Raw genomic sequence first — 24,667 nt, 5'->3', positions numbered from 1 at the left:
ACAACATGAGGGCGCGTAGATGACAGCTTTTTATTTTTGGAATATCCCTTTAATGCCAAATACAGTTTTGCCTGATATCCATGGTGTACCTTTTTCCCGCCACAAGTGACTCCAAATTGACGCGTGCTTCCTAACGAATGAAATTCTGCTTTAGATATTACGGCAGTCCACGAAAGCTCTATAAAAATATCATTCCCAAAAATACGCCCTTTAAACCTTCTCAGATCAGTATCTTTGGTTGCAAGTGTCAAATCGCACATTACCTTTGGAGATTTTCCCAAACTGTTTAAAACTACAGTCTGTCGTATGTGTATACATCCTTATATATATATATTTTGTTTAAAGGAAATGTGTGATGAGTGTGAGAAGCTCTGCGCTGGCCTAAAGATATCAATATTTGATAAGCCAACTGCAGAGTAAACCAGGTTGTATCACATATCCTTGGCCTGAAGAAGTCGTTTTTTTTGCCGTGTGCATGCGTGAGGAATAACTTAAACGCCACACTCCCGTACAAGCTCAATCTTAAGAAGGTGCATCATTGTATTAATGGGGTAGTACCTTTTCAGAGTTCCCACCACCTCTCCGTATATGCAGGAGAAAGCTGGGGAGGTTTCCTTACAAAAAAGACATTTCAAAGAATACGCTGTGCATGGCAAATCCATTACAACAAGCTCTGATAACCACCAAAGGCCCAAAATGCACCACTGTACAATAACACCTCCCTCCTGTTTTCATTTACATATTCACAAAAGAGAAATTACATATAGGAGCAGTTGCAATACTCGTGAAAAAGGTAGAAAAAGAACGTTCCGTTGTCTTTCTGAATAATTTAAACCACTGTGGCAGGACGGACTAACAGAACCGGAGAATACGAGCATCCAAAACGAAGAGAAGCGTCATATAGTCCTTCACGTCGGCACGGAGCTGTCATGTTACAAAACAACGCAAAAGACAAAAATGACAGTTCGCCCCACCTTTACATTATGGTTTGGGAGCAAGTCGTTTCAAGAAACTTTCAAGATTCTTACATTTTCTCAAGTCATTAAAAAGGAAATGGTTATACTTGATAAAAAAAGAACAGTAATAATAATTGTAATAATTATAATAATTATAATTACAGTGACAGAAGTAACAGCCGATGGTAAATAATAATAATAATAATCAGTCCTGTACAATCAGATCAGTCCTGCGATTGGCCGCAGGCTGTTTGAACCCATGGAGACATCGGGGCTTTGCAGTCATTTCAATGGCTTCAGCTGTAAAAATGGGCCGCCTGGACAGGGCTTTCTGACCGCAGATCCTTTCTTAGGTCCATCCGTCACTGAGAGCTGAAAAAAATCTCTCGAGTCACCTGAGCATTAAAGAGATGCCGTCAGAGTTTGTAGTGCAACACATTTAGAGTATTAAAAACTATATAATCATATTTGATACAAATCAAGTTATACACACAATTTATTCATTTTATTCATTTGTTTGAAGGGTTATATTATTATAAAATATTATATGGCCCAGAAAAACTACAATTTAGGAGGGTTTATATATATATATATATTTTTTTTTTTTTCCTCCATTCATTCTACAATAACCCTCATTATTAAAAAAAAAAAAAAAAAAAAAAAAAAAAGTTATGCTGCTTAAAAGGTTTGTGCAAACCGTGAACATTTTTTACAAGATTATTTGAGACAGAAATTTCAAATTGCAAAGGAACAGCATTTATTTGAAACATTATGTCTTTGTCACTTTTGAACAATATACTTTTGTTTTACATCTGATGGAAAATGCTTTTTTGAAAGCATTTTTAAAGCTTAAATTGATTAGAATATCTACAACATGTAACCGTTAACAAGATATGCATTAGAAATGTTAATGAGCTGCACCTGCTCATCCGGTCAGAGGGTAGCAGTCAGTTGTCAAAGCAGAGGTCAGTCCAGCTCGTGAACCTCATCCTGCAGGCCCGAGGGAGTTCGGCCTGCTTCAGACACCCTCTTGGCCATTATTTCCCACTGAGGAGCCAGAACTTTGGGTTTGGACCCTGACACACATACAGAGAGAAAGAGATGGAGATAAACCCCATCTATACACGCTATCCAGCTTACATATACAAAAAAAAACACGCATTCAGAGCTGGGGGGTGAAAACTTTTTGAATTTGACAATCAGGGTAAACAACCATCAACAAAAAAAAACAGGACATTCAGGCAACAACAATATTGAGGATCAAGGTATGTAAACTTTTGAACACGGTCATTTTTCTACAATCAACAATTATTTTCTCATATGTGGACTGTAAGTAAACATCTTATGTGAAATATTTAGGTAAGTACTAAATAAACATTAACATGCATTTTTATGATCCCTATTATTTCAGAAAAATAACACTATGCAGGTTCTGAAAGAACGATGTTAACATTTAACCGTAACTGTACATAATATATTTACCTATTTTGTATTACCTGCTGTATGTTACATATTGTGTGCATTTGCAAATACTACAGAGTTCAAGACAGATAGAAATAAAATATTTGCAAATAGTTGCGACTTTTTATTTACATAAAAGGAAAATAATTGGTATAACATAAACCACACGTGTGTTGTGCATAACATTTTTGGCATTTGTACATATTAACCATGATAGAGATCCTAATAATAGTGTAGCGTAACGTAAAATACAAGATGAGTCTCTAAAATAAAGAAAGCTTTTTGTGTGGGGCATGGAGCTTCTGCCTATGAAGAGCACAAAGAGAGTCGCGTTTAATATTTCAGTTGAGTTAGGATGCTATGCTAAAAGACAGCTGCCTATGCGGGAAGTAAGTATCGGAGCAGCTTACCAGGTTTTGAAGAGGAAACAAAAAAAAAAAAAAAAAAAGACTCCAGACACTTCTCCATTCTATAGTTTCGTGAGCCATTCGCCCTTAAGACTCGTGTCACCCTACTGGTTCTAACAGGTACTACACGCACTCTTCAGCTAACCCCATCCTTTACATAATACATGCTGCTCACACCACCGAAGACCAAGCCCGAGGATGGCAACATGGAAACGAGCACGTGCCATTCATCACAACTACATCAATAAGTGCAATAAGCAATCTGAAACAGCAGCATGGGGGTGAAGAAAAAGGATTTGCTGCTTTGGACAGAATGGTGCCAAGCTCATCAGGAATTTATATAACCGCTGAACATTGGTTTCCCTCCAAAGCCTTCATAGAGACAAGAGGGTAATGAAGCACAATGTGACAGGGGAGCATACATAAGTGTTCCTAACATCCAAGCCACGTGCTCGGGAAGCCCTTCTTTTGAATCGACGGTTACGGTGCCTTTAGTCTGCGTTTTGGGGTCTGATCTCCCGCAGGACTAATGATCCATGTGAGTCACTGCTGATCCGTTACCATGACAACCCTGAAAGCCATTCAGAGATTAAAGTAGCGCGCGCGTGTGCGTTTTCCTGTATGGGGGTTGGTGAAGATACGAGTGGGAGAGTTTAAGAGAAGTGAATGAGACACCGCAAGAAGAGGAGGAAGAGAGTGCGTTGTGTGGGCAGCTCGGAGACCCGCCGGCGGCTTACCATCCAAACCGTTGTGCTGCTCGTAGCTGCGCTTGCCCAGGATGGTTGGGGAGCCGTTGTTGAGGATGGGTGTGGATTTGATGGGCGTCAGGCTGCCCGTGGAAATGGTGGCTCCTCGTGGAGGATCTGCTTTGGGTGGGCAGGGGTGGGCCTCTGGAACACGGTTGGAAAAAGACATGACTAAAATAGGTCTGCTTGAAAAATTAAAAAAGATTTGAGGAAAGGCAGCTTCACTCACCCAGATATCTAACCACTGACTCTAGAGGCTTCCTTACTGTCTGTTTTAGAGACGGAGGCTTTTTGGACGTATCTGGCAACCTAACCGCACCTGAAATATGTAAAAAAAACAGAAATGGTATTAAAATGATGTATTCTGATTGGGTTCAGATTACTGTGGTAATTCAGTCAATGAAAACTAAGATTATTAACCAAGATTAATAAATGCCCTTCAATGTGTTTTCATCGTACATCGTTACTTTGTTAACTACTGTGGTTAAATAATGTTAACAAATGTAACCTTTATTGTAAACTGTCATCAGCATCTAAAGAAATAAACAGTGAAGGTAAATATTTATAATATTTTTTTAATACTGGAAAATTATTATTATTGCTATTGCTATTATTATTATTAACAAAAAATAAAAACATTTGTCTACCAAATCAGTCCTCTTGTATAACGTCAATAAAGAAACATGAAGGAAAAAAATTATAGATGACAAACATCCCTGTAGACAGACCTGTAGACCACCGTGACAAGATCAATAAGTATCTTAAAACCTCAAATATTAATAAAAATTAAATAAAATATATTTTTGTGACAGGTTAAGGTTGTATAATGTAATGTATGGTACAACCTCCCAATTACTTAGATTGTAAATGTAGTAAATTTTTTTCTTTCATTTTTATGCCATTACATATACATATTAGTAGTTTACATGTATATACACACACACACACAAAAAAAAATTCTCCCCATTCATTAAATAGTAAATTCCACAATAGCGCGTTCATGTCTTACAGCAGATACTCACACTCCGCTTTGATAGCTGCGGTGTTGACGGGTGTGTACGGGTGTCTGGCCAAATATCTGGATCTCAACAGGTCCTGGCAGACACGTCGAGCCGCTTTCGTCAGCTGAGACGTGTGCAGGTAGAAAGCCTGTCTGGTCTTAACAGCAAACTTTGGGCTTCCGCTGTGTCTCATGGGCAGGCCGTGAGGACTCTGAACACAGACAGCGAGATGAAAGTCAAGTCCTGGGTGACGGCGAAATCTAAATATTGCATTTAAATTCAGTTAAAGTCCACGATTTTCGCTTTTTAAAACCTCTTTTAAACATAAATGAAAGAAAAAGATTCACTCATTCAGGGCATTCATTTAACAGTCACAAAGAGGCATATTAAAACAGAATTGCACAGCGCAAGAAAAAACAGACTAAATAAAAGGACTCGGGGGGTGGCGGGGTCTGGTGGAGAGAGAGAGCAAGGATTTCATGTCAAGAATTGACTCGGAGCCCCGTGGAGTATGTTTGGAGAGAATCCACTTTACACCCACCATGTTGTTGCGGTTGGGTCCGGGCCTCTCTCCATCCAGTCTGGTTGGCATCTTCAGACCTCCGTACTTTTTCCAGTAAGTCCAGCAGGAGGCACACAGTCTGCACTGCATGTTGGGCGGCCCCCACGAGTACCACTGATACGAGCTAGTGGCTGCACACAAACAAAACACGGAAAACTCTACTGGCTGTGGTTTAACCCTTAAGCTGAAATAATATTAAAGCTGACATATAATAGAAAACAGGATTTATCTACTCTTTTTTTTTTTTTTTTTTTTAATAAATACATCAAATCATTACTTGGATACTTTGCTGTATTCAGCTTGTACTTTTACTTCAAAAGCTTAATTATTATAAGGCTTAATCAATCATAAAAGATTAGTGCAGTTAAATGATTAATTGCACACAAAATATTTATTTCTATTATTATATTTCATATATATTAAAAAAAACTGAAATATACAACGCAAGTGTTTATATTTATATAAACATACATATTAGATACACTATGTAAACAAAAACGTATATTTCGGATGCAATACACTGCGATTCATTTCACATTTGGGTGAACTATCCCTTTAATTCTATGTCAGAGAACACTATAAATCACAGGAAAAATCTCGACTAACACGGCTTAAGCCCGAACGCTCTGTCCCGTCAGTTTAATGTAACCTTTACCATCAGATGTACTTGAGAGCGCCTCAGATACTCACTGTAACAGCTCTCGCATGCTCTTCCCAATCCGACGGGCTGGCCTGGTGCTCCCGGAAGCGCCCCCGCTCCATTCACGAGCCCTGGCTTCACGCTGTTCATGCTCAGCTGGTTAGGGTTGGGCTTGTTACTGTAGACAAAAAAAAAAGGCCACGACGGTTACTGGATTTCATCTGGTCAAAGTGCAATCACTCCAATCTTACAGAGAAATGCAAAAAATCCGGGGGGTTGAACTTCGACCCGTTTGAAATACTCACTAGTTTGGGATATAAACCTGCTTTAACTTGCTCTCAGCCTCGGCTGCTTTTAATCGTTTCTGTATGAAACAAGATCCAGTTAGTCTCGATGTGAAACCCATCTAGGTTTTCTACCTGTGCACAGAGACTCGAGACAGCAGTGTCGGATTACCTGCTGAACGTATCTGTCCGTGGTCTTCCACATGTAGTAATACTCGATAATGCTGGTCAGGGACTTCCAAGGAAGCTGCAACAGTAAAATAAAAGCTCATTTAGAACGAATACTTCACTAAAATCATATTATTATCACATTATACTACAAACCCCGCCTTTACAACGTTACTATAATTTAGTTAACCTCTCAGTCTTTCCAAACTCACAGGACTTGCATTTATCTTCGAAACACAAATGAATATATTTTCAGGCCGAGAGATTTCGGTTCCTCCTCTGAACATCCACGCCAACAAAAACTTTGGCTTTTGTAAAAGTATTATAAAAATAATTGCTATGAATTGCGCAGGTCTTTAGAAGAGACATGATCAATTTACAAAATTAACAGATTTATTTTAGGCTTTTTCCCCCCCACTTATAAGCACTGATCACTAGAAAACATCAAATACGGTCAATAAAATACGCAGGTTATTTGAGACGAGTGAACAAGTGTCACACATTGCACAAAAAGTTTCTGCCAACTACAGTTGTAGATTATGAGTGGAGAATAATTACATTTTTTGACTGTTTCATGCAGTTTTTATGCAATTTACAAAAGATATCAAATGATCCACGAGGACTCTTTTAAGGAGCTTTCTTGCCGTTAAATTTTTAAACATTCTGCAATGTTTTGCTCCACAGAATGAAAGCGTATGGACTTAAAAAGTGACTAAATGGTGACAGTTTTCATTTTCAATCTTTTTAGAGCAAATTTGTTCGTGATGGCAAACAGAATTCCAGCTCCATTTCCCATCCTTTGTGTCCCTGAATAAGCTGGTTGACTTCTTTAGGGTGTGCCCATTTTCCATGCCTGGCTCCTCCCTGTTTCTCTAAGTAGAGATTTCTGACACAAACCCAGGGCCGAAACGCTCAGTGCTGCACATACACCCATCGACCACCAGATGGCAGAGTTAAACTCGCACTTGGCACACTCTCTGTCCCCTGAACAAAGGCAGTTTATCAGTCATTACTGCCAAAATTACCTTAGCATATGCCGCTCAAATATTTCCACGTTAGTGCGAACCGTAGTAACTCTGAAAGTCTGATCGCCCTTCGAAACTTACAAAGTCTTGCTGGATGTCAGTGAAGTCCTTGCCGTATTTCTCGAGCGCTTCCTCGAACAGGTTGGCTTCGGATGCGCTCCATTCCTCCATTTCATCCCGGCAGAGCACCGGGCCGCCCTGGGGTACCAGCGCCGCGATGGCCCGCGTCATGTCGTAGCCGTTCTTATGCAACGTGTCCATGGCGTGAAACTAAAAAAAAAAAAAAATTTAAATGAAAACGCATCATAAATGATGGCTCGAATCCAAGATTCGTCAAACACCCCATTGTTTTCAGCGGAAAATCTGAATTGCTCAATCCTGGGAACAACACAACACTGACACTAGATGAAGAGAAATTGTGTGGGCAGCATGAGAGTGTGTATGTTTATGCATGGGGATGTTGCCCTCTGGCGTCTTTCCTTCATGTTTTGTACACAACGGGCAGAGTTGGGTGGCTGGAGAGGGAAAACCGTGCTCTGATGTTCTTCTCGAACACCCTATAGGCTAAAACTGAACACAGAGCTGTCGCAATTATTACGTAATCGCCTGGTGGAGATTATTTGATCTAATTGTGATTATTTGAGATGACTGTGATCACGGTGCGCTTTAAATTCTAATCACATTTTGCCACTCAAATTATGAGATTCTGACCGAAACACCGGCTCAACCAACGACATGATTTTGACTGACCAACGGCATTCAAGCTGTGTGTGACGGTTCTTATTTTCATAATTATTTTGGTGAACTTCGACGCGCTTTTATTTCATGCAAAATGGAAACACGGACTGAAGCCAAACCCCAAAAATGCTTTGCTCAGCTTGAAAGAACTATACATTTCATTAACAAAGCAATCCATTACAAATGCAATGCATTTATACATTTAACACGTTATTCCTTGAATTTGTGTCAATTAAATAGCATTTAGGCTCCAATAACATTTAAAAGTATTGAATGAAATTCAAAACAGTATTATTAGTCGTGTAATTATTCCGTCTGGGTTGTTTAATACAATCTCGACTTTAAATAAACTATTACAAACTGAGTAGATGTTTTTGTTTACTACTATGACAGAATGCTAACAACGATCTCTAAATCTTAAATTGACTTTTGACTGATATAACACATCTGTACTTGCACAAAACACAAAACTTTACTTTCCATTTCGAAGAGAAAATAACATGAAAGCTGGTACCATCTTTATGTAATAAACAAGTTCTTGGTTTAAAAAAGCCTTTAACTCTGCACTAGTACAAACTGAATTTATAATAACAATACAATTTTGACTGCAAAACGCTTCAGTGTAATCTCTTTTCTATCAATACATCACCCTAAAACAGTAATCGTTTACAGTTTCACCTTAATTCAATATAAATGTATAAAAATACAAAAATTAATGCCACTAATTGACCAAAAAAAAGCTAATTGAACCATTTTAGATCATGTCCAATTCTGATTTTTTTTCCAATTAAGAAAAATGTTACTACGAACATTTATACATCCATAAGGAGTATTTACAGTACACACAGATACGTTCAATTAACACAAATGCAATTAATGGTTGCCCGCGCTAGTATATATATATATATATATATATATATATATATATATATATATATATATATATATATATATATATATATATATATATATATATATATATATATATATATATATATATATATATATATATATATATATATATATTACACTGTATTATACTGTAAAATTAGCATTTACAACCAGTTTCAGAATTGGACAAATGATCCAAAAAGGTTTGAGTTGCATTTTTTTTCTGTAAATGTGCTATTAATTAGTATGAACCTGCTGAGCTTAACTAAAGTGTGAAGTCTTCTAGCAGCATGTGGAGCGTGCGCTAGTGTGAGAATGTGAGATGTGCCGTACCAGTGTGATGTCTCTGGAGGCTGCCGCAGCGCTCATGTGCAGACTGGGCTGCCGAACTGAACTGCTGCAGTCTAGAGCCCGCGCAAACGTACCCACAGACCTGCAGGGGAGGGGGGTTGGGGAAGTTTGAGAAAGAGAGGGAAAAAATGTGAAAGAGAATGAGTGAGTGAGAGCCAGCAAAATATGCAGTTTGAAATAACAGTGGTTCAAAAATATATATATATATTTGGGAGGCATCGTCACAATTTCACAGCTGAGCTTTTTTGTTGTTTATTGTCTTTAAAACTCGAAGTTCTGTTCACACTAGAAAAGAATCTCACCGAGCCACGACAAGGAACTGGTCGATCTGTTTCTCGGTGAGGGGGTTGCTGGGATCCCACACTTTCTCCTCCAGTTTTTCCAGCTCCCGACCATCATCCTCTCCTGACAAACCAACACCCGCAGATCACAATCACTACTGCTTTAAAATCAGACCTTTTTTTTGTAAGCCATCTTTCCTCTAATGTGGATTTAATTTAGTTCTTACGATCAGAGTAAGCAGCATTACTGGGCAACCAATATATAATGACCAGGATGTTTAATTGGGTTCTATCCGGCATTTTGAGATCATTCCTATCGGCCATTAAATTGCGATCTAATTTTTTCCTCTATTGTGACATACAGTACTACATCTGACAGAAGCAGCCTCTTGAACGATTCTGTCATCATTAAAGGAGTAGTTCAACCAAAAATGAAAATCGTCCTAGTTATCTCTAAAACTAAAGTGTCTTTATATCAAACACGAAAGAAGATACTCTTTACTCTGATTTTAAAGAAACAAAATAGCAGTTGGCTCATAGTAGAAAAAGTAGTGGGAAATATTATTAAGTCGATGGGGGATCATCGACGGTTTGATTATCAGCAGCATTCTTCAAAATGTCCTTTTAAGCTTAACATTAAAAAGAAACAATATTCATCCATCAGTAATTAACTGGGGTGAATTATGATCAAACTGCTCTTTTGTGTTGGATCTTTTGAGTGGATCGGTTGATTCAGTTCACACAAACTCTAAATGATTTGCAAACACATGAAACCGATCTGAGCTGTGATTTCTAGACAGCAATGGGTGGCAATGGTTTCTATTATCTGCTTATTTTTATGATGCTTCTGGGAAAAGCAAGCTTAGATTCTCAATGGTCTGAATAATTAGTAAAGCTCCGGTTTCAATTCAATGTCTCTGAGCGGTAAACCACTATATTTAAAGAAAATGTCTGTCCCACGAAAAAGGTTTTTAATCATTTAAAGCAAATCCTTAAAAAAAAAAGACTTCCAAGTCATGTTTGCTATAAAATAAAAATTTTTTTTGTTTTTAGTTTTTTTAAGTCTTTTATGGTTAACAATTTGACCAAAATAACGTATCTCTGTAATAAAAAAAACCCCAAGTGTTCCTACTCAAATATATTTTAAAACAAAATGTAATCCTCTGATGGGAAAGCGTCGGTCTTCATTGTCACATGATCATTCAGAAATCATTTCAACATGATGTTTTGCCGATGAATAAACATGTATTTTCAACCCTGAAAACACTAGCGCTGCTTAATATTTTTGTTAAACGTTAATATGAAGAAATACAAGACGAGAAAACGTTGTTAATGGTCTCGTCTGAAGAGCTCAGAGCTTTGGCCATGTCTCTTTGCCTCATTGAGTTAGACGTCTTACCCTCTTTGAGGAGGTCAGTGATGTCGGCCTGGTACTTATTTCCCACTCTGATCTCTCCCTTATCAGCCAGCAGAGTCTTCTGCTGAGGGTCGTATACCAACGAGTAGAAAAAGGCATCCTGCGAAACCAAGAGACACCTTAATTAAAGCCAAAGACTGCATTAAATCACACAAATGCTAAACTTAATTTTGTGCATCGAAAGAAAACCCACTCCATGTATAGCACACTTGTAACGCGGTGACCGAGCCTTATGCATAAAGTATGTTTCTGGCCTTTAATATAAACACAGACAAATGAATCGGTGAAGGCCAGTGTTTGAGATATTGGAGGACCGGCTTGACTCTTTGTAGAGTCTCCAGTCTCCTCATTACTAAATATGAGGAGGAACATACTGGGTCAACACACTGAATTATTCATTTGGTTCGGGACTCAAACTAGCTCTCATACACACAGGCGCGCACACACATGCGTCAGATAAACATTTCCCTCTTGCAGACATACTGTGAACGCAGATACAGAGAGTGAAAAGCAAATTCATGCAAACAAAAGCATTTGCACATGCGTAGAAACACCTCGGCATGCTGTGACGCTCACCTCTCTGTCTAAATAGGATTTGAGGGCTTCCGTCTCGTTCAGAAGAGTAACGCAGCATTTCCCCCTAAAAAATAAAAATAATAATAAACAACATAACGGTTTTAGTGCTGGACATGCGTCATTAAATGGATCCGAATCGCTTCATAGGTTACTCACAGTAATGACAGTTTTGCTGTGGTTTAGAAACGACTCTATTATAGTAAAAAAGTAATCCTATTTACAGTCTGTCATTTGTTATTTTGTTACATTTAAAAACATATCACACAATTTACATAGTTAAAACTTGTTTCGTTGACTCGCATTCCGTATTTGAAGCCAAAAGTATCAGAAACAGACCGTTCTTAGTTGATTGTAATTAAACAGTTGTATCTGTTCACAGCAGCTTGTCTAACTGTTGCCAACTGTAGTAATTATTAGTTTGATTTTTTTTCCCCAAGTAATCTGACCAAGGGGAAAAGAGGAAAAAAAAAAAAACATTGTTAATGATATTTCACAATTTATCTTTTATCAAAACAAATCTGTTTTTTGGGGTTTTTTTCCAAAGTACAGCTATTACAAGGTCATAATTTGTGTAAAGTTTGAAAAAGTATAAATAAAAATAAAAAAAAAAAACACCACATTGTCCCAAATGTATTAAGATATAAGAGCCGGCGCTTTTCTTAGAAGTCAATCATTTAAAAATTTTATTTGTACTTTATTTGATTAAGATTGCATGAATTAGTACTCCTGACAGATCCCAAAGCTAAAACAGACCTAGAAAACATCAAAACAACGAAGTTAAACGGGACATTAAAGCTGGCGTGTATATATACACACACAAAAATGGCCTCTTTCCATTATATAATTTGCGGCAAAATGGAAAAAAATACCATTTAAAATGTTGCGCTAAAAAACCCCCAAAAAACTAATTAATCGCTCTAAACATCCTTAAAACTAGATCAATTGACATTATCAGTAAAATGACAGAAGCTGTTAAGTCTGAGAAAATGTTTAGAAATTAAAGTTTTTCTAACAATCAGACTTAATATCGTTTGACTTTTTTTTTCAGTCTATCATGTTTTAAGCATAACTATATGTTCTCCTCCAAAACACAACAAAAATGTTGAATAAGAAATGTTTTTTTGGCAGAGTACCCAAAGCCCTCACATGAGATTTGAGTAAATCCTGAATTTGAACTCATTAACTCTGTGGTTTGAATAAATGTTTTTGGGTCACTACGAATGAGTAAAACTCTACTCGCTTCGAGCCCAAAGAGTGTCGATCTGTACACCTTCCATCACCAAACAACAGCGAAGAACCAGTTCATCCAGACAGGTCAAGCTCACAACACCCTTGAGTCCGACGTTCCCCACGAACTCAAAAGAAGACTTACATGAGTCAGACGTGACCCGGCCAGCACCGCAGGTTTGTAAGTAGGACACGGGCGGATGCGGTGGTTTAAAAAGCAGCCTTATGCTGAACGGCTTTCCTGAGAGCATCGATTTCACGGCAACTTCCAAAATAAAAGTGGGCATGATCCTCATAAAATGGTTCTATTCACATGTATAGATGACTTGACGAAAAATACAAGCCCTTGAGCGAAAAACGAGATTGACTCTATCTTCAATTGCTCTCCGCTGAATTCGGAGAGATGCGAGAGCGGCGTGAATGAACGAGAGGTTAATACTCTCCTGTGCTGGGGATTCCATTAGGCCAGAACATGAAAAAGATTGAAGAGAGCCGGTGTGTGCGTGAGATGTGTGACTCACGCACATGCTAATGAGAGCGAGGCCAGTCGGCTGCAGCGTATCCTCGGTATCGACAAAGCTTTTTGTAGGTTACCTGATGTGTGTCGCGGGCAGAGACTCCAGCTGTCTGGACAGGAAGAGCTCTCTGTGTCTCAGCTGATGCTTCTGTTTCTCTGGGAGATCCACCATTTCGGGGTTCTCCATCTCCTCTTCCATTTCTCCTACAAGTCCAAGGAAAAAGATTAACAACCTTTATTTGGCGACCCTAATTAATATTATCACAGGTGTGATGCTGCGCGCTGATACTTCTTAGCTTTTTAGTGTTAAAATAATATATTAGCAATTTATCATTTTCATATTGTGGTCATCGAAGCCATGAGTTCACTGCACTTCCTTGTTCCACCTTCTGGAACATTAGATATTTCTATGAAATCATACAATGTTTACTTGGAACGTAATATCGACGGCTACCGGTTGAAATGGGTACCACGGTTCAAATCCAAAACACTAGAAAAAGCTTTTTCATGCTTCCACACGTGGGTTGCCAGATTGACAGGCAACAGGAATGAGCTCAATCAACAATGGAAGACAACAGACAACAAGACAACAGACAACATATTAAAATGTAGTCACATTTTAATATGCTTTAATATGCTTCTGGTCATAGAGCTTTGTAGATTGATGCCAAGGTTCTTGAAGTTGAGTAGAATCTGTGATCGCTTTGTTTTTGACACAACTAGCAACCCAGGGGGTCAAACTAATATTGTGTAAAATATTAAATTAAAAGTACAATAACTTGCTGTAGGATTGCTTGTTTAGAGAAACAAGTATTTAATGCTACTATATTTTCACCTTTTAGAAGTAAAAAAAAACAACAACAGTTTTTGCAAGTTTAGATCTACGTCAGTGGTTCACAAACTCTGTTGACTCTAATATGAAGATTTTATCAATTAATTTTCGTGTGTTTAATGGATGCAGATTTACCCAAGCTTGGCATAGCTATAAAAATGTCAAATCGAAATGCCTAATATTTATTCATTTACATGACCTTGAGGCCTAAAAAAAAATAAATAAATAAACAAACCATGGGGTCCCTGGTTCTTCAAAAAAAAAAAAAAAAAAAAAAAAAACAACAAACAATTAAGCGGTGAATAAAATATAAAATACTTTGGATGTCCGCTGAGGTCTTAGTGGATCCTGAACCCTTGAGTTCAGAACCTCTGATCTCAGACCTTAATACAGAGCATGCCTTTATAAAGCCCTCAAAGCATCATTCGGATCAGCTTCATTCAAATTCAATATGGTGTCTTCTATTGATTAATATTAAATTGTACCTACCTATTCTTTTTTATTCACGGCAACTCGCAAACAAGTGAAACCTTGAGGCATTTAACCCTATAGAGCCTAATGTATCATATTTGACATGCAAAGGTCTCTAAATGAACAACATGACTAAACCGTCGCTGAAAAAAAACAGTTGTACACAACCCACTACATAAAATTTCTCATATCACTCAATAATACTACATGGGGCCACAAATGCCTTATGAATTAAATATGATAGTAAACAAAACCATGTATGCAATTTTTTTTTGGTATAAAAGTTTAGAAAGTAAATAATAATAATAATAAAAAATGTGTGTAAAATAAATAAATTCTGGTCATTTAAATTTATTATGTCTGGCTTCACAAGGCTAAACCTACATCACTTCAACAAGCACAAAAAAAAAAAAGACCCTAATCGAAAAATTACGCCATCTTCAAAGACCCGAAGGCCTTCAAAGTGAGGTGCGGATGAGTTTGTGATGGCCATTCGTCCAACCTGAAGCCGCATCTTTAAACGGAGACTAATCAAACACCGCGTGCAAACGTGAAAATTACTGCAAACAACCAAAAGAGAGCAAGACAACACAGACGCCTTCTCTTGATTGGGTTGGCGCAAACACATTATCACCCTTCTCTTAGAAAGATTACAGAGGATGTACAGAGAAAGAAGACGTCTCTCTTGACAAACCCCACATATATGTGCTGTATGGAGGCAGAGTGCGGCGGAGAATGATAAGTGGGAGAGAGTCGGGAGGGAGGGAGAGAAACCAGCGAGCGTGCTCCAATTCATTTGGAGTTTCATTAGCGAAAGAGAGAGAGACAGATGGAGAAACATGAAGATGGAAGGAAAGGCAGCAGAACAAAAAGAATCAAGGGATTTTCCAAAGAAAGACATTTGTGTGAAATCAATAAGTAGTCCCTCCTATTCCTCACCCGCTACTACATCCAGCTCACGTGTATGCCATTCCTTTCTACCTATCACAAGCCGTATCTTGCCATTAAGAAATCTGAAACTACGGTGGTCGCTTTACAAGCGCTGCACATCAGTAACCGTCCTATTACAGCTGTGCGTGGAGTATCGACAATCCCTGCTGAGAAGAGGTAGAGATGAAGCCTGAAACAAAGAGAGTGAATGGGATAAGATGTGGCGAAAAAAAAAAAAACAGAACGAGCGAGAGAGGAACAGCCCTGTGGCTACGAGCAGCCTGCCGTGTCCTTGAGAGCCATCGAGAAGAGAAGAGCTGAACTCAGTAAACTCCGCTTGTAGTTCTGAGAAAGACAGAGAAAAAAAGCCAATCATCTGGCCCTGCACCCCTGCCTATACTCAACAAATTACCTCTCCATTTCACCTGTCTTAACCAATTATTAATTATTGATGAATGAATCGCCTTACCAGGTGGAGGGGGAAGAAAAGAAGAGGAGGTCGAGCTGAGAATCCAGAACCATTTTTACTCACAGCGACTATATTTTTAACAAGGCATTTGGAAGAGCTAGCGGCAACCGAATGTCTGCATTCGTCTGTTGATCGCGAAGCTATGGAAGCTTAAATAAGACTGGGTTCGAATTGGAGGTAAAAGAGCACTAAAAACTATTTCTGTGCAAAATGGTAATGCTTGTCCGTGCAAAACTAGGGTGCTGTGGGTGGTTCTTGATCGCTTTCTGGTCCAAGACGAAGGAGTCCACCCTCGTATGATATTCTCGTCTCTAGATATGACTCTCTGTAAATCTATGAGGTTTTTTTTTTTAATGGTTTTATCATGTGCCAGATGAATTTTCTTTGTTGCATGTCCAAAAAGTAATAGCACTTCTTTTCAACACTATTAAAGATAAAGGTGCTTAAAAGGCTCTTGACAGTGAACCACCATTTTTGTCAAAGGTTATTTTTAAAAGAGCCATCTCTTTCTTACCTTTTAATAATTTGAAGAACCTTCTTTTGCCACAAAGAACCTGAAGAACAGAAACGTTCTTCAGATGTTAAAAGGTTCTTCTTTGGTATCGTGAGGCTCCTTTATTTATTTTATTTATTCTCAAAAGCGTGAACAAAGAAGAAAGAAGATGGGGGGAAAAAAAACTAATTAAAAATGAGGTAGGGTTGAGAATCTAGAAATCCCATTCTGCTCATTTACCAAAAAAAAAAAAAAAAAAAAAAAAAAAAAAGATTTTCTGGACATTGGATTTTGTTTTTAAATGTTTGGGTTCTTGGACTAATGTAGACAGAACGCTGTGCTAAAGCACACTGACAGTGTTTTCTGCACCACTATTGAGCGGTGGCACTGCAGCACTACTCAATCTGAAAAGAAATTTTAACAAGAGATGTGAAGTTGCAGTCTGAAGTGAATCTGATGAAAGATGAGACGGAGAAAATTCTATTTGAAAGCATTTCAAATGTGTTATTGCTGCTGGGGGCACAGAAACACAAAATAAGTGAAAAACACTCTCAAAAAACATATTTGGGGTCAAAAAAAAATAATAAAAATCCACTATTTGGATCAATCTTTGAGTTATGGCAACCTCTAGTTAAATTATGCTTAACCATTAGAGAAACTTAATATGCAATTAAGTAGATTATCCGAAAAGGATGTTGCTAGTTTATAAACATAATTGAGTTGTGACTCTGGAAACAATTCAAGTTATCTATTTGTATTGAAAGTAAAAGTTAGCATAGCACGTGGTCAACGTAACTTGTTTATTAAATGTACACGCTAAATAAGTGAAATATTAGCTGTCCCTGGCATCAGTACAGTCATTGCTCATAAGGTCAGTGTAGTGTATCCTCTCATAGAGCCACCCACAACCTAACCACTTCAATTAAATAACAGCTTAGAACAGTAAAATGTCTTCCCTTTCATTAAAAACATGAATTACATCTAATGTCAACATTTATCCTCACTACACAGTCCTTTTAAAAGCATGTAAGAACTAAACATTTTGTCAAAATAAAAAACAGTTACAGCAACTTGCAAAGCAAAAAATTAGTTTCTTTTCAATTGAACCTTTTTTTAAGAAGTGTATTTTATACACCACACTGAGGTGATATATTACAGTAATGATCAAAATTAGTATGTAAACAAAGCATCAAAATAATGATGAATTTCTGACTTGCAACCATGCATGCGTGTTTAAGATGTAATAACAGGTCCCTGAATTTATCAAAGTCATTTTATATACTGTCCATTGAACAATTCTTCATTTTGTTTTATATACAGTCTTAGCCAAAAACAACCACAGGTTGCATTATGAATTCAAAACCCAAGTCCTAAATCAGTATAATGCAGTTAACACGTATACTTTCACATTTATTAAATATTACCGTTTAGACACACACACACACACACACACTTTTCTGTTTCATATGTGTTTAAAAAAAAAAAAAAAAAAAAACGTTTTCTTTTCTGTTTCAGTTTGTGAAAGAAGAAGAAAAAAAAAAAAAAATTAGTAAGCACTACGTTTTAAATGTTAAGAAGAAGAAGAAGAAGAAGAAAAAGAAGAAGAAAAAGAAAAAGAAGAAGAAAAAGAAGAAGAAAAAGAAAGAAGAAGAATAAGAAGAAGAAGAAGAAGAAGAAGAAGAAGAAGAAGAATAAGAAGAATAAGAAGAATAAGAAGAAGAAGAAGAAAGAAGAAGAAGAAGAAGAAGAAGAAGAAGAAGAAGAAGAGAGAAGAAGAAGAAGAAAGAGAAGAAGAAAGAAGAAGAAGAAGAAGAGAAGAAGAAGAAGAAGAAAGAAAGAAGAAGAAGAAGAAGAGAAGAAGAAGAAAGAAGAAGAAGAAAAGAAGAAGAAGAAGAAGAAGAAGAAGAAGAAGAAGAAGAAGAAGAAGAAGAAGAAGAAGAAGAAGAAGAAGAAGAAGAAGAAGAAGAAGAATAAGAAGAAGAAGAAGAAGAAGAAGAAGAAGAAGAAGAAGAAAGAAGAAGAAGAAGAAGAAGAAGAAGAAGAAGAAGAAGAAGAAGAAGCAACAAGAAGAAGTGAGAAGAAGGAAAGAAAGAAAAAGAAATGTTTCTTTACCAGCAAAGCAACAATCGTGTGACACTGGAATGAAAAGGTACAGCTTTATTTTTACGTCATGATAAAAATTGTGAACTATATTGAATCGGTTATTTTAAATTAGAATATTTCACAGTATTATTGCTTTATCGTATTCTTAACTTCTTTCAAAAAGACTTAAAACACACAAAAACAATAATTAACTGCATCAGAGTGATTAAAATCCTTATTAAGCCCAATTTATATTTTTGCATCGGGCATGTACACCATCGTTTCACATTAAAATATATAAAAGTGCTCATAAAAACTGACAAAGCTCAAGCACATACAGAGGCAGGGTTCACAGCACTTGCGGTTTGCGCTGAAATTCAGCCACGGCGTAGGCCTGTGCATCCCCGCGTACAAGTAGAAGTGTAAACTGGGCTGTAGTCGCAACCTTAAAAAGTTTAAGCTAGTACAGAAGTGTCACAGAGACCGTTTTCATTCAACCCTCACATGCGCACACACACACACACACACACACACACACACACACTATATACAATAGGTACAGGTTTCAAAAGCTCCCTCTAAAGCCTCTGTCCAAAAAGCTGTGGCCACAAATACACACTTTCACTTTGCTTTGTCACATAAACCCACACCACGCGTAACCTTTCTGTTGATAAGGACATGAGAGGATTCGGAGATGAATTCCGGTGCCTTTTTCCGACCGCTCTGTTTATTTTGCCCTTCCAATGCAGGAAGAAATGTAAAACACACAAACAGAGCTCGCTCTGACAACCGTGACTCAAAGCTGTTGCGCTCTGCACCGAGAGGTCGAGCAGAAAGCACAAACAAGTAGAGCGGCTGAGGCCGACGAGTGAGGTGATTCCAGTGAGTAGTTCACAGCAGGGCCAGGTCTCTCTCTCGGCACACATGGCGCCTCGCTGCCTCATGCTCTCAGAGCCCAGCAAGGCGGAGCCAGCATCACAGAGAGCAAAATATTTCATCTGTGAGTCAGAGCACCCGCACGCTGCTGACTCCTCCAACGCTCAAGTCAAGTTTACACACCACTAGCTCTGCTGGGTTATATCAAGGGTCAAAGAGCACTAGAAAGTAGATTTCGACAATTTCTGGAGTTTTACTTGCTGATGCAGAACTACAAAAAAAAAAAATATTGAGAAAGAAGAAAAACAGAAAGAGAAAAAATAGAAAAGTAAAATAATAAGAAAAAATCATAAAAATATCATCATGATAAAAAAATAAATAAAAAATAGAAAAAAACTATTTGCCAAAAAATATATATAGATACAAGAGAAATAAATAAATAAATGCATGTATAAAAAAAAAGAATAAAATGAAGCAAAGAAAAAAAATGTAAACAAAAAATAGATAAAAAGGCAGCAGCAAATAAATTATCAAAATATATACATAAAGTAAAATAATAAAAATATTTATTGCAAAAATGATTGCATAAAAGGTAAGAAAAAAGTGAAAAATGTAAAAAGGAAAGTAGTAAAAGAACAAAATGTAATGAATGAATGAATGAATGAACAATTGAAATGTAAATAAAATATGGAAAAGATTACTTGAGAATAAATTTATTAAAAAGGAAATAGGAAAAAAATTAATGCATGAAGGAATTAGTGGAATTTCACCGGAGGGACATAATACCAATTTTAATTTGGGCTTAATTATTCATTTAATCCACATAATTAGGCGTTTGAACAAAACCCTATCCCTAAATATGCGCAACAGCAAAAGTGATGCTAACAAGTAGCACCAATGAGCTCGAGCATGAAGGCACATGAGACCACCTCCAGCCAACACTGAACTTGTGTCTCTTCTCATTGGTTCGGCTTCTCCCTCATCCTCCCTCTACATGGTGACTTTTCTTTTTCCTTACGCTCTTCCACTCATTCTTCACCTCCCTTTCCCTTTTCCAAAGGCAGAGACAGGATGTAGCCCACACCCATGTGGTGAACAACCATTCCTGCCATGCATTTTTCACATATTGCAAATGTCTGAAGGTCCACGGAGAGACTGCTGGCATTAACGAGAGGTCCATAACACACACACACACACACACACACACACAGAGAGAAAGAGTTCCTCTTGACTGCATCTGTGTGGTCCACATGAACAAATAGGCTTCACGGTCTCCGAATCAGACGTGTGTGTTACAGACCAACGCCGAAATCTCTTTTATACGCATAAGCACCATGTCAAACCCCCGTACTTACAAACCTCTCAGATACCCCTCTGCTGATAAATCTCTACAGCAGCCATTTTGGAGGAAGGTTCTGCTCACAGCAGGAACAGATTCTCTTTTAAAAGACTCACAACTACAGTTCATTCAAGAGAGGAAGATGTTTTAAAGGCTGTCATTCATCTGAACATTACATAATGGACGACGCAAATATCTTGCAGCTTTTTGCCTGAACCTCTAACAAGATTTAAAGGATTAAGTTCACTCCAGAATGGTAATTCTCCATTTACTCGCCCTCGTCTCTTTCCAAAATCACTTCCCATCCATTGATCAAAAATGGAGGCATTCTGAAAAAAGGTCTAGGCTGCTCTTTTCCCGAACGTGAATTGGAGCTCAGCGTAGCGCTACCAAAAAAACCCCTGCTACACCAGGTTTGATGTCAATGACAATAAACAAAGAACATCCAAGTCTAAAATGATATGAAGGGGAGCAAATTACAAATTTCATTTTTAAGGATAGTTTCTTTAAAGGGACAGCCCAGCAAAAAACCTATTCTCAAAAAGACCTTCTTTGACCTTTGGGACACAAATCTAGATGTTTTGATGAAACCCAAAAGCTTTCTGACAGACATGTCATTTGTTTGCTCTAATCTGAACGTGTCATTTAATATGGTGGTCTCCGACTTTTGTGAAGTAGTGTGTTTACTAAAGATAGTGTTCTCTAACAGATAAAGGGCAAGAGGTTGGACACAAAGTGAATCTGCTTAGTAAAAAAAAAAAAAAAAAGAGAGAGAAGTATTTGCTTAAAAAGGTCCAAGGCCTGGCCAAGTTTCTGTATTCGGTGGGGACTGAAATCACTCTTGGGGAGGTTCGGACTCTTGTATGAAGCTGTTCATCTTAGAAACTATTTCGTTTGATCACCTTAATATATTGTTATTATTAATGTTGTTGATTAATGTCTTAGACAGCATGGCAACAACCGCATTCAAGGTCCACAAAGCTGGAGGTGTTTTTTTCAAAACACAAAATACACACACACACACACACACACACACACACGAGTCGTGGTACACATGTAAATATGCATCAAAGACTGATACAGAAGTAGGAAATGCTGCATAATATTGTTTTTAATGTTTTCTTTGCACAAAAAAAAGTATTTGAGCATAAAAATAAAAATAAGATAAAACCACTGATGGACTATTTTACTGCTGTCTTTTCTACCTTTCTGGACCTTGAACCTGTCAGTTGTGTTGCCGTCTATGCAGGTTCAAAATAATGTTCTCGGTTTTCGTCAAAAACATCTGAATTAATGTTTCAGGGATGAACAGAGGTCTTACGGGTTGGATCGACATGAGAGTGAGCAATGACAAATGACAATTTTCATTTTTGGGTGTACTCTCTCTTTAAATGGTGTAAACACAAAAAGGCAGGTTCTGGCTCTGCGAGACATTTTGAGCTAAAACTTCTTGTAAAAAGGGCCATAATAGGTCACCTTTAAATTAGTTTTAAAGACAATGAATCTGAATGTGAAAGTGATGCATGTAGTTAAAAAATTAAGATCTCTCTAGACTGAATCAAAGTACTGTGCACCATCAGCACGTTAGCAGCGCTCTGATAATGAGAAAATATGGAGAAGCAAACATGAATGTGATTAAAATCAGCCTGCTATCAAAATAATTTAACACACAACTATATCCATACACACACAGGCCTCCCAAATTGTGTGTGGCCATTTGCCTATAAAGACTTGACTATGAGCGCAATATAAAGACTATTTTGTACGGTCATCTGTTGCTGTCATTGTGAAAATAATATGCTATTAATTAACAATATTTATATTACTTCAAAACTGACATTCATTCTAAACCATTTTAAATGAAATAAAATGTTAACTATTAAGTAAACACCACTGGTCTTAAATTATAACCGAATTTAATTTGAATTAAAAATTTGTATTATTCTTGTTTAAGCCGACAAAGGATTTGTAAGCAAGAAAAAATATGAACCAATACTATTAAGGCCTAATATGTTCAAATCTAAATTGAGAAAATGAAAAGCAACCTATTAGTTTGCAATGAATATTGTGCTTCACTCTGGAAACACAGGTAATACAAAACTCCAGTGTTTGTAAATGGTTCAAATGTACCCTTCACTACAAGGCGCCTTAAACTTGTAAAGGGATGCAATAGAGGGGAAAAAAAACTGAAATATAACAAACGATCACTTGAGATAGAGAGACTGTATTGTAGCTCTGTATGATAACAGACACCAGGCGGATGTCTCCAGAAACAAATTTCAGGTTTGGTGAGCTGACTGTGGGTGGCCATTGTGGACTTGGAGAGGGGAGAGAGAGGAGAAGAAAAAAAAAAAAAAAAAAAAAAGAAAAAAAAGAAAAGACAGCTGCCTAGGAACAATCCCAGCACAAAAGCTTCAAAAAGGTAAGCAGCAAAATGATGCTGCCTAATAAAGTGCTAAAATACTTTATTTTATCTAGAATTACATTTCATGTTATAAGGTTCTATTTCAGTTAGGATGCAAATAGTAGGCAAAAACACTTGTTTAATTGACACTTGTTTAGCTGAACGGTTAAATGTTAAACTGGCATTATGTGAAAATTCCTTCTATTTAGTAAATGTATTTTACTCTATTATAGAATTCATCCATGAAAATGACAGCTTTCTCTTTGTGGACGTATCCCAGACTTCGTCCAGACCTTCAATTCCAAACCTCCAAAATTGACCGCAAGCACACAATCAGTTTCACAATATTCATTTGAATGATGGGGAAGAAAACGCCTACTATTTGAATGTTAGACAATAAGAATGAATGTAGAGTAAACATAACTAGTTTGTTCACAATTAAAATTCACAAAGTAAGCTACTCTTTAATTTAGGGGTCCATGAAATCCATTTTTCCCCTATTATTATTATTCTGTTATCATTTAATACAAATTATCTAATATTGTGTCTATGTTACGTTATGTTAGTCTAAAGAAATAATTTAAAATATATATATACATTATAATAATAAATATTGCATTATTTCTTCAAATAAGATGCTGCACAAAAAAAACAAGAAAGTCTAAATTAAAACATGGATGAAAAATGATGTAAAAAAAAATGAGTTGTATGACATTTCTTAGTTAAAAAAAAAAAAAAAATATATATATATATATATATATATATTACTTAGAAATATTACCATTGTATACTTCTCAGTCATAGCGTTTATTTTGGCAGTTCGATCTGTCAGTTTAATTTTTGCAATATAACAGTGGTTTTCCTCTGTGGTTTGAAATGAAGAACAGCTAATGAAGTGCTAAAAACAACAAGATGCTAAAAAAAACAACTTCTAAGCGTCAAGTATGTTTGAGTTCATGTAATAAAATGCATACTTAACGTTTGCAACATTAATGCAATACACACTGACTGGTCGCTTATTTCTGCTGTCACGTCCGATCCATATCGACTAAACTATCCAGAGTTCATCATCGTTACCAACGCAAACGTCATTGTGATCTTGATATGATATCTCATGCTCAGAGCATTATGGGTAAAGTAGTCTTCGACAGCTACTCACGTGCATGTTTATCAGCGAGGGCGATGAGCGTTGTAGAGATGTCTCTGCGTCGGTAGAAACACACCACTTTGGCCTCCACATTCCCATTCGCCGTCTGCAAAAGGAAACAGAGTTGTCACAGCAACAGCTTCTAGACCAATCAGCTCCTGGGGAAGCCTCTATATGCAAATTGAGGATCAAATCAAAACCATGACCTAAACACCTCTGCACTTCCTAGGCGATTTGAGAGGGTCTCGTGATGGAGAGAAGATGAGGAGGGCAGACAGGGGGTGCAGTGCGATGTTAGAGGATGTTAAAGCTTACAAGTATTAACACGGTATGAGAAAAAGAGATAGAAAGCTGTAGCTTTGAGATTTGTAAGTCA

General features: G+C 37.2%; 1 protein-coding gene across 1 annotated transcript in view; it reads right to left on the bottom strand.

The window, feature by feature from the left end:
• Nucleotides 1–509: 509 nt before the first annotated feature.
• Nucleotides 510–24,667, bottom strand: part of mta1 (metastasis associated 1) — a 39,135-nt gene continuing 14,977 nt past the window's right edge. The window contains exons 3-18 of the mRNA XM_043263371.1: nucleotides 24,304–24,397; nucleotides 13,326–13,452; nucleotides 11,505–11,568; nucleotides 10,911–11,028; nucleotides 9,533–9,635; nucleotides 9,213–9,312; nucleotides 7,332–7,520; nucleotides 6,230–6,304; nucleotides 6,079–6,137; nucleotides 5,824–5,951; nucleotides 5,113–5,264; nucleotides 4,593–4,782; nucleotides 3,800–3,889; nucleotides 3,562–3,714; nucleotides 1,878–2,032; nucleotides 510–1,351 (exon numbers count right to left, since the gene is read on the bottom strand). Of these exons, the coding sequence (XP_043119306.1) occupies nucleotides 1,923–2,032; nucleotides 3,562–3,714; nucleotides 3,800–3,889; nucleotides 4,593–4,782; nucleotides 5,113–5,264; nucleotides 5,824–5,951; nucleotides 6,079–6,137; nucleotides 6,230–6,304; nucleotides 7,332–7,520; nucleotides 9,213–9,312; nucleotides 9,533–9,635; nucleotides 10,911–11,028; nucleotides 11,505–11,568; nucleotides 13,326–13,452; nucleotides 24,304–24,397 (1,752 nt within the window). The 3' untranslated portion in view covers nucleotides 510–1,351; nucleotides 1,878–1,922. The remainder of the gene's footprint in view (nucleotides 1,352–1,877; nucleotides 2,033–3,561; nucleotides 3,715–3,799; nucleotides 3,890–4,592; nucleotides 4,783–5,112; nucleotides 5,265–5,823; nucleotides 5,952–6,078; nucleotides 6,138–6,229; nucleotides 6,305–7,331; nucleotides 7,521–9,212; nucleotides 9,313–9,532; nucleotides 9,636–10,910; nucleotides 11,029–11,504; nucleotides 11,569–13,325; nucleotides 13,453–24,303; nucleotides 24,398–24,667) is intronic.

Source organism: Puntigrus tetrazona, chromosome 17, assembly GCF_018831695.1.
Source record: "Puntigrus tetrazona isolate hp1 chromosome 17, ASM1883169v1, whole genome shotgun sequence".
Lineage (NCBI taxonomy): Eukaryota > Metazoa > Chordata > Actinopteri > Cypriniformes > Cyprinidae > Puntigrus > Puntigrus tetrazona.
Note: the sequence above shows the minus strand (reverse complement) of the source record. Positions and strands in the feature narration are given on the sequence as shown.